At 41.9% G+C, this 14,747-nt stretch overlaps 1 protein-coding gene across 1 annotated transcript in view; it reads left to right on the forward strand.

Moving 5' to 3' along the window:
- The window catches only part of DMBT1 (deleted in malignant brain tumors 1), a 47,054-nt gene that overhangs the window by 24,375 nt on the left and 7,932 nt on the right, over positions 1–14,747 (forward strand). Inside the window, exons 17-28 of the mRNA XM_042018514.1 lie at positions 122–551; positions 1,600–1,808; positions 2,470–2,642; positions 3,044–3,432; positions 4,301–4,572; positions 5,247–5,415; positions 8,020–8,095; positions 9,500–9,593; positions 11,675–11,986; positions 13,244–13,600; positions 13,795–14,115; positions 14,544–14,650. Of these exons, the coding sequence (XP_041874448.1) occupies positions 122–551; positions 1,600–1,808; positions 2,470–2,642; positions 3,044–3,432; positions 4,301–4,572; positions 5,247–5,415; positions 8,020–8,095; positions 9,500–9,593; positions 11,675–11,986; positions 13,244–13,600; positions 13,795–14,115; positions 14,544–14,650 (2,909 nt within the window). The remainder of the gene's footprint in view (positions 1–121; positions 552–1,599; positions 1,809–2,469; positions 2,643–3,043; positions 3,433–4,300; positions 4,573–5,246; positions 5,416–8,019; positions 8,096–9,499; positions 9,594–11,674; positions 11,987–13,243; positions 13,601–13,794; positions 14,116–14,543; positions 14,651–14,747) is intronic.

Here is a 14,747-nt window from a genome sequence, read left to right on the forward strand (position 1 = left end):
CAGCCCAGACTGGGAGTCGGGGTGGTCTGTAACTCACAGAGTGATGCCAAGGCCCCGGCAAGAGAAGGTGCCTTTGTGCTAGAGTCTCTTGCCAAGTTTTCCGTATGTCCTTCTTTCCAAGATGCCACCATCAGCCTGGTGAACGGCAGCAACCGCTGCGAGGGTCGCGTTGAGATTTCACACTCCGGGGGTCGGGGCACCGTCTGTGACGACAGCTGGGACCTGAGCGATGCCCAGGTGGTGTGCAGGCAGCTGGGATGTGGCTTTGCTGTTTCTGCAACATCGAGCGCCTCCTTTGGACAAGGCAGTGGCAGCATCTACCTGGACGATGTGAACTGTGCAGGGTCAGAGTCGTCCCTCTTCCAGTGCAGCCACCGTGGCTGGGGCGTCCACAACTGCAACCATGGTGAAGATGCTGGTGTTGTGTGCTCAGGTACCGTTGATTTGACTGCCTGCACAGCGGGACGCTTTCAGAAAGTGGTCTTAGCTGGTAGGAATTCGATGTGTGTTGGGCATGAGGGCAGGATTATGTTTCTGGTTGACCCCGCCATGTGAGACCATTCTGCTGACACTCCCAGTCTCTCCACTGCCCATATTGGTGCCAAGGTGGCACCAACATGCCCAGCACCGGGAGGAAATCTGGCCATGCTTCTTCAGCCACCAGGGCCTCGCCTGCTTCTTTTTCTTTGTTACATAGAGGTCCCACAAGCTCAGCCCCTTTTTCTAATCATTCAGCTTAATGTGTTTTTTTCCATTCCTCCGATCCATTACTGTGGAAGTGTATTAATTACTATTTTGCAGGTATGATCTCTGTCATTCTCATAGTATAATGTGTTTGTAAAAAACTTTTCTAGTCTCAACTCTTTATTTGCTACACATTGGTCTTTTCTGTTTGAGTGATTGTATTGCTGGTGGTGGGTTTCAGAGTATGCTGACTTCATGGGTGATTTTCTTTTATTCGTTCCCTGATTTTATGGTCTTTAGGCTACCACTTCTTTCTTTATTTCATACATTTGTGCCTGAAGCCCACACAGTTATTAACTTCAAGCATGGGTCAGAATTCTCTGAAGAGTTCATCGCTCTTCTAGCCTAACTGAGAAGAGAACAAGCATTACGTTTCTTTAGAGATTTAACCTTGTGTTGCGATGCCTTGTGCCTATAGAATATATTTTTATTTAATCAGAAGTAAATCTAAATGAATCACTTCTATACCTTATTTTCTTTTTTTTTTTTCTATTTCAGGTCAAAAAATTATTTGTGGTGACACACTTTTTAATTCCTCTGGGACATTTCAGAGTCCTTCTTTGAATTATTCAGATAAAGCAGATTGTCTGTGGCAAATACATGTAACAAATAATTTCCGCATTATGCTCACATTTGATAACATTCAGTAAGTAAACCACTTTCTGCTTGGGCAATAAGAATATTCCAAATCTCAACTGTATCCACGGTTCCTGGGCACATTTCCCATCCTATAAGTGAATGATAAATATACATGGGAAATGTGTAGGTGCAGAATCCTATTATATTGTTTGTTCCGTATTTAAACCCCAAAGTTTACCAAATGCATTTTTTAATATATTCTCATTTCTTCCTCAGGTTGCAAGGTGGATGCCGGTATGACTACATTGAGATCTATGATGGCCCACCCAACTCTTCTCCTCCACTTGGAAGAATTTGCTCTAGTTCTCCTCTCACGTACACGTCATCCTCAAACTTCATGTCTGTCAGGTTTTACAGTGACTCCAGATATTCCAATGGAAGTTTTCAGGCTCAGTATCAGTCCTTTCCAGCAGACCAGAACACCAGTAAATTTCCATTCTATTTGTAATTCTGTTCTCGTGGTAATGTTCTCTTTGCTCAGAAGCTTTTGTACACTGATCTTTTACTAAATAAGTATTTGCTAACATTGTTAAAGGAATCCCACACAGATGATATTCCTACTTGAATTTTGTAACTCATTATTGACCGCTCACTTTCAGAAAATAACTAGTTTTTCTTTAAAAATATTTGATTTATTTGCCTTTAGATGTTTTCACTACTTATTTCTAAGTTGTTTTTTAAACTCATATTTCTTTGTATCACATTATAATTCATATATTTTTTTGTACCTTTCTGGAGAAACTTTCACAAAATCATAGAAATGTTGGTTAGAAAGGACTTTTGGAGGTTTCCTTGTCCAACTATTCAAAACAGAGCTACTGCCAGCACCAGGTCAGGTCCATTAAGAACTGGTCTAGCTGTGTCTCATCATTCAAAGGATGAAATACTTAAAACTACTTCTTTGGGTGACCTGTTCCAGTACTGTCCTATTGCTTACTCATATCTAAATCTCAAGTGTAAAAATAAGTGGTTTGGCTTATGAATTCTCTTCTCTAAATGGTAGCAGTTATTACATTTGTTGGACTTGCAATATGGAAGCATTATCAAGTACCTGAAACCACTAATAATTCATATTTTTTTCCCTAGCCCTTCTGTGCTTGCCAACCTACATGCACGCAGTGGTAAACAGACACTATCTCCAGTCCCAGGGCTACTCAATGGGGAGCATCAGCCTTGAAGACCCCAGTTGTAGACCAAAAATCACATCAACTGAGGTTATATTCAACATTTCATACAGCAACTGTGGTACACGTAGACAGGTTAGTGTCAACACATTTGGGAGAGCTCTGGGCATGGGAATTTAATAGACATTTGGAAAGTTGTCATGGATTGCAAAGAGTGTTGTAGGCCACAGGCATTCAAAACACTGAAAAGGAGCATGTGTTTCTGGAGGCTGAGGTTTGTTAAATATTTCTACTCATCCTTCCCAGAGTACCTATATCCTTCCCTGTACCTATTTCAGAATGATGTTCTAGAGAACAAAAATAGAGGGGAGATTTAAGTGAACAATCCCATCCAGAATGCTTGGGATTTTTCAGAAGGACACATCCTTTCTGACTGCTACTAGGACCTGGCACATACAGAAGTTCACAGTACTCACAGTATTTACAGTGAAAATGACCACATGTGGTAATTTAACACTCATTTATGTGTCAAACAGGGCAACAACGAAACGATCACCTACTCCAATGTGATAAAAGTGCCTGCTCCTGGTAGAGTCATCAAGAGGCAAAAGGACCTTCACTTGCACATCAGCTGCAAAATGCTGCAGAACACCTGGGTGAAAGGCATGTACATTGCCAATGACGTCATTGACATCAACGAAACCCAGTATGGCAGATACGACGTGAACTTGACGTTCTACAACTCCTCATCTTTCCAGTGGCCAGTGCATGACTTCCCATACTATGTTGACATGGATCAGAATTTGTTCCTTCAAGCTTCTCTTCACAGCTCTGACCAAAATCTGACGGTATTTGTGGACACATGTGTGGCATCACCTGATTCTAGTGATTTTACAACACTGGTCTATGAACTGACCAAAAGTGGGTAAGAACTTTGTAAAAAATTACTTTAAAAGTGTCTCTATGTGTAGTTCTAAAAGAGCTTAATTTGTGAGAGAGGTGATTTGGGGCCAGTGTACATTGGTTGCAATTCTCAGGGCAAATATGCTTCTGAAACAGCCTTCTGGCAAAGCCTGAATAAAATGCAGAATGACAACCAAACGTCATTCAGGAGTTGCAGTCAAGCACTGAGATTTCACTCAAGGAGGCAGTGAGGCACTGAGGACTGACTTCGTTTCTGAAATAGATGTATGAAATGGAGGGATGTCAATGGCTCTACATTTCTGTACATCATGAGTTTTACAGCATCATAACTGGAATACAAAACTGTCTACTCAAAGAGAAGAGACATTCCTTGGGCTTTTCTTGTTATTCTAGAAGCCTAAACCACTTTGCTTAATTTTATACCAAAGTACATTGAAGCACTAAAGAGAATGCTTATTTAAAAAAACCCAAACGTCTATTAAAATGAGTTTTATGTTTCCAGAGTAGAAAGAGGGAGTTTCTCTATCTGCAACAACTTTCAGGGGCCTCTTTTCAAACAGTTAATCCTGTTGGCAAATGCAAAACTGGCTCTCACCTGAAACACAGAAGCCAGCAGAACCACTAGCCATTTTTCAGCTATTCATGTGTATGCAGAATTTGTTAAGCTATGAAATTTCTCTGCTGTGTACATTTAGTAATTCCTTTTCTTGCTAAAAGCACTTTTTTTTTTTAAAGCTTTTGATTTCTCTTTTACTTCCTGGTTTTATATCTAACCTTGAAACTTACTGCAAAGAGGGGGTGTAATAGTGCTTCTACTCAAGAGAAGCTGTGAGTTAATAGCTAATCTGTTGATTTTTTTATCTTTCCAGGTGTGCTAGTGATTCTACCTACGTTCTTTTCCCCTCACCACGCAGCGATGTTGCTCGGTTTGGGTTTAACTCTTTCTCATTCGTGAACCGATTCCCGTCAGTTTTCCTGCAGTGTGAGCTGGTGGTGTGCAGGTACCATGACTACTCCTCCCGCTGCTATCAAGGCTGTGTTAGTAGGTTCAAGAGGAATGCAGATTCTTCCCATAAACAAGTGAATGTTGTTATTGGACCTGTGCAGCTTCGGGAAGCTCACGCTGAGAACAGGAACATTGGTAAGTTTAAATATCTTTAATAACGTAAGACTCTGGGTGTTACTGTGTGTTTGCATTTCAGTTCAGACATGAAATTCAGTTCAGCTCTGAAATGTGCCTTTGCTGGTTTATTTACAAATCTGCTATAATTCTTATGGGGGATAATTATTTTTAATATATAAAATATTTCTATTAGATTTACAAGCTCTTTCCTTTCTATCATAGTTTATATCCATTCTTTTTTCTGCACATGTCAAATGGCAATTGATTCAGTTCTATGGGAAGAGGGATGAGATGTAACCCATCTCCCTGCTGGATTTATATTAATTTTCCAAAGCTGTCTATGCCTGATTTGCATGTCTGTTATTTATTTACAACCAATCTCTAGGTCCTCTTGGAAGTGCTGTTTCTCAGTGTCCTTTAGCTGCTGTTTCCACTACCAGAAAGCAACATCTTAAGGTCTTTGAGTGTAATCATTACAGACTCCCAGTTTCTCTTTACTTTCTTGCTGCAATCTTTACTTGTTTTGCATGGCCACAGAATCATTTGTGAAATAATGTACATTAAAACAATTTGGTTTCTGATCAGATCCAGATCAGTGCATTTAAACTCAAGTTCTATTTGCTTAATTACCTTTGCAATCAACTAACTCAGGAAAAAAAGTGTAAGTCTCTCTCTGACTCTTTTATGCACAGAGCTGGCCTCTGACATCCAGGCAAAAGGGGAAACTCCGAGCTCAGTGCCTGCTGCCAGCTCCCACGCTCCTCTGGCTGTGACCACTGTGGTGCTGGTAGCTGCCGTTCTCACAGTGGGAGGATTTCTTTGGAAGCGGAAACTGCAGGAGCTCATCCCCTACCAGAAAATGTGAGAGGTAGCTCCAGACATGAAGGTGGAAGGATACTTTCACCAGCCACCTGCTTCATTATTTGGGTTTGCAATCAGTGTAAAGGGCAGCTCTTACTTGGCGGTTCCACCATTCTGACCATGTTTGAAGATGCATCAAGATTGCACCTGATACCAGGTGCCATGAACTGAACTTATAAAGCAATCTGATTTTAAAATCTAGTCCAAACACACCTAAGGTGTAAAGAAAGGTTGATTTCTTTCATCCCAGCATTCAAATAAGCATCTTCAGTGCTGGACATTTCAAAGCATTTCAGTTGAACTCCGCATTGAGTGTCTGTCTGAGAAGACTGATTTATGTGACTTGAGAAACAAGAATGGACTTATCTGGCCATTGCTGATATGCAGATGAAACACGTGTAGCACCATAAGATACACTGGAAGTAGTCCAAGAAAAATGTTTCTTTGCAGCAAAAAAATCTCAATAATGAGCCATAAGCAAATATGCTCAGGGGCTTCACATAAGGAATTATTCCTGTACAGTGTTCCTGACTTTGGGCAGGATGGTTCTTCCCAAATTCATATTTCTCTGAGTAAATGTAGGCCATTTATAAGATTTTGTATGGAGGATGAATATAATCCTGTTACATAAATGTGTAATTAAAAAAAGCAGGAAAGAAAATTTGAGCAATTTTTTTTGTGTGTACTTGCAAACATCCCACTTGTGTGTGTGAGCTCATGGCTAACACATTGTCAGGGTCGAGAACGTGGCTTCTGACAAAGTGACTTTGCCAAGCAATGATTCCTGTTCTTGTTCTCACACATTTCTACACCTGAATGGGTGGGAGGGAGAGAATATACATAAGTTCCCATAAGGAAGTGGGACCTGTCTCCTATCCCCATGCGAAAACAAAATAAAAAAACAATAAAAAAAGAAGAATTTGTTTGGAAGAAGCTACTTAATACAGGTGGAAAGGTCACTGGTATTGATTGAGAAATGCCTTCTTGAGACTTTCCTGTTTTCCAGCCAGCTGTGAAAGAGGTAAGTTCATTTGGAACTGAGCAGTGTCAGATGTGCAAGGTGAGCCAAAGTGGTGACGTGTGAGGAAGGTGAGCTGTGCTCTTGGGTGACATCCTGACCTGACAAGGAGGATAAGGGCAGCTCTGACAGGAATCAGCCCTACAGCCTGTACCATTTGTTCCTTCAAGCTGCCTTCTGCTCATGATTCCAGGCAGGCCTCTCGTCACCTCTCCGTGGTGTGAAGGGATCACACAAGTAGGGACTGGCACTACACACAGAAAAGTGTGAGTTTTTTTCCACACGTGAGGAACAAGGATTGAGGGTCCTCCTCTCCTCTTTGCCTATAGCCACCTTTGGAGGGCAGAGCCCCCCAGGAGGCTCTTCATCTGTTCTCTGGACCAGAGATTGTCCAGGCTTGGAGGAATCCAGCCATCTGCTCAGCATAGCAAGGACTCTCCTGGACCTGGGCTTTCCTAGTTCTATAGAACAGGACCTTCCCCTCTGCTCTTCCCAGACCTGCTGTATTGTCCTTCCCCTGTTCCTGCTGTGGCCTTGCTGCTGTGGTGTTGCTACCATGCCATCTTGCAGGGTACAGTTTGATGGCACTTTTTTCCACTTCTCCTACTCTCTCAATATTATTTTGACCAGATAAGTGGAAAGATCCCAGGTCTAGATCCTGATGTCTCCAATCCTCACTGTCCCTGTGCTGTTCAGAGCTGAGTTTTCCCATAGCATGTCTGTGCCAGGGTTCCCAGATGGAGAAATACCATGTCTAGATAAAAATGCAAGGTGATAAGAATTACCAAATTCAATGGTTTCCACATTAAATATTGCTGTAGAAAGCTTTGCCAAACTGTTCAGGTGGTAGATATCTCAGATTCATCCTCATTTCTTGCTGTCTCCCTTGATGCTCAGGCATTGGAGTAATGCAGGATTCAAGAAAACTGGGTTTGATAATGAGGAAAGGGTCAGGCTCTAAATGTACGTGTGCCTGGTGAATGATCTCTGTGCCACAAACCTTCCAGCCTGGATTCAGACTACCATCCCTTTGTGGAGAAGTCTGTGGTTATCCTTTTTCCAGTCAGGATACTTTCCTATAGTCATGGGTGAAAGCTGATTAATGTTGTTCATCCTGTCAATGGTTTTCATTTTTACCTTTACAAACCCAGTATGTTTGCAAAGTGCCCTCACAGTTGTCAGCAGAAGAGAAAGTGTTTTCAAAGCTCAGTGTAACTTCTTTGACAGAGTGATGTGCTGGGAAATACCTCAAGCTGCCAGAAGAAGATCTTGAGAACAAAAATGTGTTACTGCAAGACATTTATCTAGCCAGTGGGAAGGCTGAAATACTGTATGGTATTTGCATTAATTAGTTAAGGTTAATTAAAATCTGTTTCCACTATGCAGAGACTGTCTGATAATAAAGATTTCTAGAAATATCTAGATTGTTGAAATGAAGAATTTATTAATGAAGGAGGTAGTGAAGAACTACCAATCAATCAATCAATCAATCTTGATCTTCTACCTGGGCAGCTTAAGACATTTTTTTACACTTGAATTACCTGGGAATCCCTTTTGTGTTCCCCTTCCTCCTCACCCTTTTTCAGTTATTACAAGAGTTTGGAGAAGAACTGTGATCCATCACTCACTTTTGCTTCACTGAATGCAGTGTTTGATTGGCCAGTCAGATACACGGGATTTTTTCTGCTTCTTGTCAAGGTGTCAAAACCAGAATATGAATAGTGAATACTAGGTGTTGTGTACATATCCTCATTCATGTGGTTATTTGGATAAAGAAGAAACATATTTACCATTCTGAATGTTCACTTTCAAGGCTTCCAAAGTTATCTTTGGCCTCTTGTATCTTTAACTTCCTTCTTCCATTCCAATGATATTAGCTTTTGTGGAAAGACATTTTGGATCACTCTCTTTGCCCCCTGGGCTTTGGTCTTCATGCTTGATGACTGTCCCTGCAGGCAATAAATTTGTATATGGCAGCAACTTTAACTGGTGATAATTCCATACAAGACATGATGGGTGTGGTGGTAGGGATGAGGTGGAGAACAATATTCTGGCTCTTCAGTGTTAGGGTGCTTACCAGCTTCTCTTGTTAAATTGTTAGAAACACAGAAACAGAGGAAAGTAACCACTCTGGCAAGAGAGTGGTGAATGAGAATTAAGCATTATTTCATGTTGTGGAAAAGCCTTGTATTCATTCTTCAAAGAATGACACAGCTGTAACTGTAGCTATGTAAAATTAAACAAGGAATATACTAATACATTTTCTTAATCTGAAGAAATCTGAACATTTTTTCCCCTGATTTGTTGGTTCAAAGGATCAAATGAAATTTTAGAACAAAATTTGTTTTGACTTATGCAATTTGCTTAAGTATGCACAAAATCCACTGATTCTCCCACAGTGTTTGCACAAAAAGTTATCAGTTCACCCTGGTTCTCTGACACTTCCTTGGAATCTGTCAGTGAATTTTGACTTGAATTTTGCCTTGAACTTAAATGTGCCCCAAAATAATAGATTTATACTCGGGCTGAAGCTGTTGACTTCAACTGCGAGGTTCTTCAGAGACTCCCCAGTCATACTTAAACAGGGCCACCAGGTCTGATCTTATTTTATTTGAAGTATGCTGAAGCTTTAGGACATTCATGGCTTCCCAGGGAGACTCACCACATTAGCTGGCAAGTATCTTGTTTGCTGGAAGAAACCAATTTAAGTATCAAGATTCTACTCTCATCCCAATACCTGTCCAGGAATCTCCTCATGAAAGGAAAACGCTGATATTCATCAGCCAGAATTGAAAGGTGTCTTTGGACAGGAGCTCTATTTTTTTTGGTACAATGATGTGATTGTGAAACCTATGGTAGCATAAATAGTTCCTTCCAGGCAATGGAAAATGTTACTCTTGAGATATTGTCTTTTTGCAAGACCCAGGAAGTTACAAAATATTAAACAACAAATCAAACATATGTTTGTTTCAGATCAGAGGACTGTGGTTGTTTTATTGTTCTCCTGTAGAAAGAGAGACCTGTAGAGCCACTCCCCTTCAGAAATAGAGACTATATATTGTGAAGTCCTCTTTACCATCAATGCCTGGTGAGATGGGTACCACTACGATTTTGACATGGCTACTCTTGTTGAGTCCAGCAGTTCTGGAGGCCAAAACAGGTAAAACACTTAGACTTGTTCCAGGGAACATTAAAAAGTTATAAACACTGCTTGGAGTCCTCTCTGTTTATTCCAAGAGCAGAAATTAGGTTCAGGTTGGTATTGGTTTGGGCAAATGAATAAAGGGGGAATTGGATAAAAGAGATAGCAGAGTTTAGCTCTGCTAAAATGATGAACTAATCTTCAGAGTAGATGATAAGAATGATTTGAACCATTTTGTGGAGTTCATTTTGCGGAGTTCATTTTGCTACCACCAGGTCTTACTCATCTTAGTGCCTTGTAACATTTCAAGAATTGTGTCTGTGAGTATGTCATGAATGAGGGATTCTTCCAGTTCCAGAAATCTGATCTAAAAATTATGGTAATATTTATTTCTTTATTTACTTTCAAGATGTATTTTACTCCAGAGTATATGTGTGCACACATATGCTATATATTTAATATTGCTTGTATTATTTGGCTCTTCTTGGTCTTATGTACAATGTAACCAAATATAACATGAAGTTAAGTTTTCACACTCTACCACTGTGGTTAAATGATGGGTGTCTAAAAATAATGAGAGATTAAATTCTTTTAGTTCAACTTTTTTTATGGTCATAGAATTTTTCCTTCCGTGATTGCTTTCTATCTCCTGAGTAGCTTGGGGACTTTGAGCTAAATAGTTTTCTGTATATCTTAGAATAATTGCTGATGACTTTTCTAATGAGTTATTTAAGCATCATGGTGACAATTTACATTGCCGTCATTCACCTCATCAATTCTCTTCATCTGTCTCCTGCTTTTCTGGTGATAAGTCATCTCACTCCAGCTCCTCTAGTTCTTCTCTCTACTCTCTGCCTCTGTCTCCCAGGGCAGAGTATTTGCTGTATTTATACAATCACAGGCTTTTGTCTTTTTGGTACCTTTGAAGTGTAAGGCAGGACTCAACATATCCAATTTCATCCCCAGCTGATGGTTATGCTCTCACAGTGATGACAGGCCTTGAATGAAAGCAAATAAAACTGGTTTAGGTCGGCTTACATTTCCTAATCCCACTCTGACTTTTTGCCAGGTTTGCTGTTTCACTTCTCAAAAACACTGAGCAGGGTTCAAAAATGTGAGTGTTCAAGTAGGTATTTGAAGGAAAAAGTCAGATATAAGTCAAGGGGCACTTTCATAGCTTTGCCCTTTGAAAGTCATACAAATCAGGGCAATTTTGGTTTGGTCACCATCTTGACTGTACTTCTAGTTCAATAGCAAAGAATTAGGTGCAGTGAAGAAATCCTGGAGCTGTTAACTTTTGAGATTTGTTTTGCTTTGGATGACTTCGTTTTTAATAACAAAGTAAATATGTACTTGGCAGCAAAGTAAAATATAACAAGTGCAGCATGCATGCTTTGATTTCCAAAGTGTAATACTGCAAATCTGAAGTTACAACATTTGTTTGCTTGCTTACACCTGGTGGTAAAGCCTTTAATAAACTTTAATAAACTAAATCCAAAAATGGATCTCTAAAATCAGGATTTTCATGCTGGTCACACCGGAATGTCTAAACAAGACATATAAAGCTGAAAAGCAGATGGGCTTTATCTGGATGAATGCAGTAATCAGCTGTATACATGATAGCTTATTTCTTTATTTCAAAATGTAATAACATTTTACTGGTATATAAGAAATAAAGCCACAGAATTCCTACTGAAATCTTTATAATCCTGCTGAGACCATCATCCATTCTGTAGAACATTTGGTGGAATTCTTCCACTAAAATTACTCTTAAAAGCTATAGGATTTGGTTGTGATGTGTGGACTCTAGGTCCTTAAACTTGTCCTAAAAATTTCCTTTCTTGCTTAAATAGTTTGTGCTTAGCCTGCTGCCTAACTTTACTGTAGGGATCTTGCATAAAATATACGTGGCTGATTTTGAGAACTGGAAGAGAGGAACAAAAAACGTACAAATAACCTCTGTCCTCACAGGCACTTAATACTGGGCTGGGCAACACCTCCTAGGGACAACAGGGGAAGAAGAAAGAACAGATACTCCTTACAGTCCCTTCCAGCTTGTTTGCCTGACTGTTTTGTGCTCAATCCCCTCTCTGCCACAGGGCGGTATCTCCAGCTGGTGAACGGAAGGCACCGATGTGAAGGTCGTGTTGAGATCTATTACAGAGGACGGTCGGGGACAGTTTGTGATGACTTCTGGGACCTGGCGGATGCCCAGGTTGTGTGCAGGCAGCTGGGATGTGGCAGGGCCATTGCAGCTCTAGGGAGTGCCTACTTCGGTCCAGGCTCGGGTGACATCGTGCTGGACAACGTGGGGTGCAGAGGAAATGAGGTGTCCTTGTTCCGCTGTAATCACACGGGATGGAGGATACACAACTGTGCCCACTACGAAGATGCTTCTGTCATCTGTTCAGGTACTCCCACATTTCTTTCCCAGCAATCCTGTCCTTTCAGAACCAGCACAGACTCATGTTTTCTCACTACGGTCATATAAAAACTGCACTTGCTCATCCATGCAAAGCACTTAAAAACCCCAAGGATCAGATGTACATTGCCGATATGCAGAACAATTATTCCATCTAATCACCAGGCAGTGGCTAAAAGGAAACAATTCACAATTAGAGGCAAAGCCATGTCTGATAGGCAAAGTTTATCAGGGAGGAATGGGGTTAGGTGAACTCTTAATGGATTAGTTATGGGCAGTAATAGTTTCACAATCACAACCCAGACTGTCATAGCTCACAATTTACTTTGGATCGTTTCCATATTTGTCAAGTCTTCCTTCATTTAGGTCTATTAATGCCCTTTTTCTTTAAAATATCCATCCATTTTGACTAGTCTTTCACCTTTCTGTTTTCATTTTGCTTTCCCATTAATTTTTAGAAGAATGTAGGTTATTTGTGTCTTACTTTCTCCTGTATTAATAACAGATCATCATGAACTGAGACATGGCTGATAACAACAGACTATTCAGGTGTTTTATACCTGTATCACAGTTTTCCATGTTTCCTTAGAGAGTAAGAGCCTGGAGAGCTGAATCCATGGTAGAAGGAAGTGCTAACAACAGCAGTGTTTTTAACTTAGAAGAAAAGAATAAAAATTGCTACAATACCTCTATTAATCTATGTGTGATCTGTTCAGAGCCTTTTAAAATGCCATTTATTTCTTGCTTGCACTCATAGCTCCAGTGCCTTTTATGGGCTGCATGTATTCAAGAGATGATTCAGCCTGGTCCATTCCTGCCCTTGCACCAAGCACCATCCCAAGACCACTGCTCCTGGGGATGTCCTGATCCTCCGCAGAAGGGCATTCACAATGGTGAAAGGTCCAAGCCCTGCTGCTGTCAGCAGCCCCACATCTACCCCCCTCCATTCCAGGAGCCTGTAGAGTCTATGGCTGTGCCTGGGCTCTGGTGTCCTGGGGCTGGGAGCAGATGCCACACCAGAACCTTACCCTGCTTACCATCTGGAAATACCACTTCCAAGAAAAAGTTTAAATTGGCTGTTACCCACTTCCATTCAACCCATTGACCCCAGACAAGATGGACAATGCCATCAGAGTAATTGTTCTTGGTTTCACTTCATCCTTGAGGAACTGGGCTTGTAGCTACCACACAGACATACCCATTGCACAGTGCTCATGTGTAGGGTGTTCTTCTTCTTTTTTCACAGAAGAGTCTGATCCAACATCAACAGATACAACAACCTCAACACTGGAGACAACCACTCCAGTGGAGTCAATCACAGAAGGGACAACACTCACAGAACCAGCATCAAGAGTCCTCATGGAGGAGATGACATCCCTGGGGCAGATGACCACAACAGAATTAACAACCAACACAGGGGAGGCGACAGTGCCAATGACAACCCTAGAGGTGACAACCACCACACTACTCATGACTTCCACAGGAGAGATGTCCACTTCACCAGAGATGACCACTGCAGGGTCATCCCCTGCCCCGTTGTCCACACTGTCTGGTACAATCACTACAGCAAGAGTGGACACCACAGTAGAGGAGAGCACAGCAGGTAACCCTGTCCCCTGTCATTCACTATTCTCTTCAGTGTCCCTGGACTTCCTTCCCAGACCTGATTGCTCTGCAGGGGCACTCCCAAAATGACAGGAGAGAGTTCCATGCTCTCTTCCCCCATTAATTGTCCAGCTCTGCTTTTCATGTCCATTTCCATATCCATTGCCATTGCATTAATGACCTCCTTCGCAGGAGCATCCAGCCTACCATTTCCGACCACCACAGTAGCATCCACTAGCACACCAGAGGTGTCCACCTCAGCAGAGATGACCACCTCAGCAGAGATGACCAGCACAGTAGCATCCACTAGCACACCAGAGGTGTCCACCTCAGCAGAGATGACCACCTCAGCAGAGATGACCAGCACAGTAGCATCCACTAGCACACCAGAGGTGTCCACCTCAGCAGACGTGACCAGCACAGCAGAGATGACCACATCCACAAAGATGATAACCTCACCAGAGATGACCACCTCAGAGACAACAGCTAGAAAAGCAGATTGGAGTGCATCAGGTAACCCTGTCATCTCTCAAATACTGGTCTCCTTAGTGCTCCTGATCTCTTTACTGAGTGACTCTAACCCCTGCCATGTGTCCCACTGGTGGGTTTTGATGCCCTCCCTTCGTACATGTGGGGCAAAGCAGCAAGTTTGGGATTTTCTGCTGCCCTGTGAGGTGAGCATGTGCCAAGCAAAAGCCCCTTTTGTGCATTGAGAGCACAGCAGGCTCTCCTGACCTGCAGGAATGGAACTTCAGAGAGGTGGGAAAAAGCAGGACTGAGAGATCACAGAGCTGGAAGGCTGGAGGAGGACTCGGGGTACTTTGGGCTCGTGTCTCTATGAGAAATGATGGGACAGAGCTACACCCTCTCTACTGGCATTGACAATCCAGCCTTGCTTATCATATCAAAGGCTGTGGCCATTGTAAGAATTACCTCCCTAGCAGGAATGTACATGCCAGTGCAGATCATCAGGACCACCTCATCAGAGACGACAACCTCAGCAGAGAAGACCACTACAGCACCGATTGCAACAGAGGAGGAGAGCACAGCAGGTAACCCAGTCCACCCTTGTTCCCTGTTCACTGTGTGAAACAGAAAAAGTCAAGATGCTCATTTCAGAGGAGTGAAAGAACTCTGCAGGATGT

The sequence above is a fragment of the Corvus kubaryi genome, unplaced genomic scaffold (assembly GCF_017639235.1).
Source record: "Corvus kubaryi isolate FWS band 111438036 unplaced genomic scaffold, C.kubaryi_AGA036_p1.0 138, whole genome shotgun sequence".
Lineage (NCBI taxonomy): Eukaryota > Metazoa > Chordata > Aves > Passeriformes > Corvidae > Corvus > Corvus kubaryi.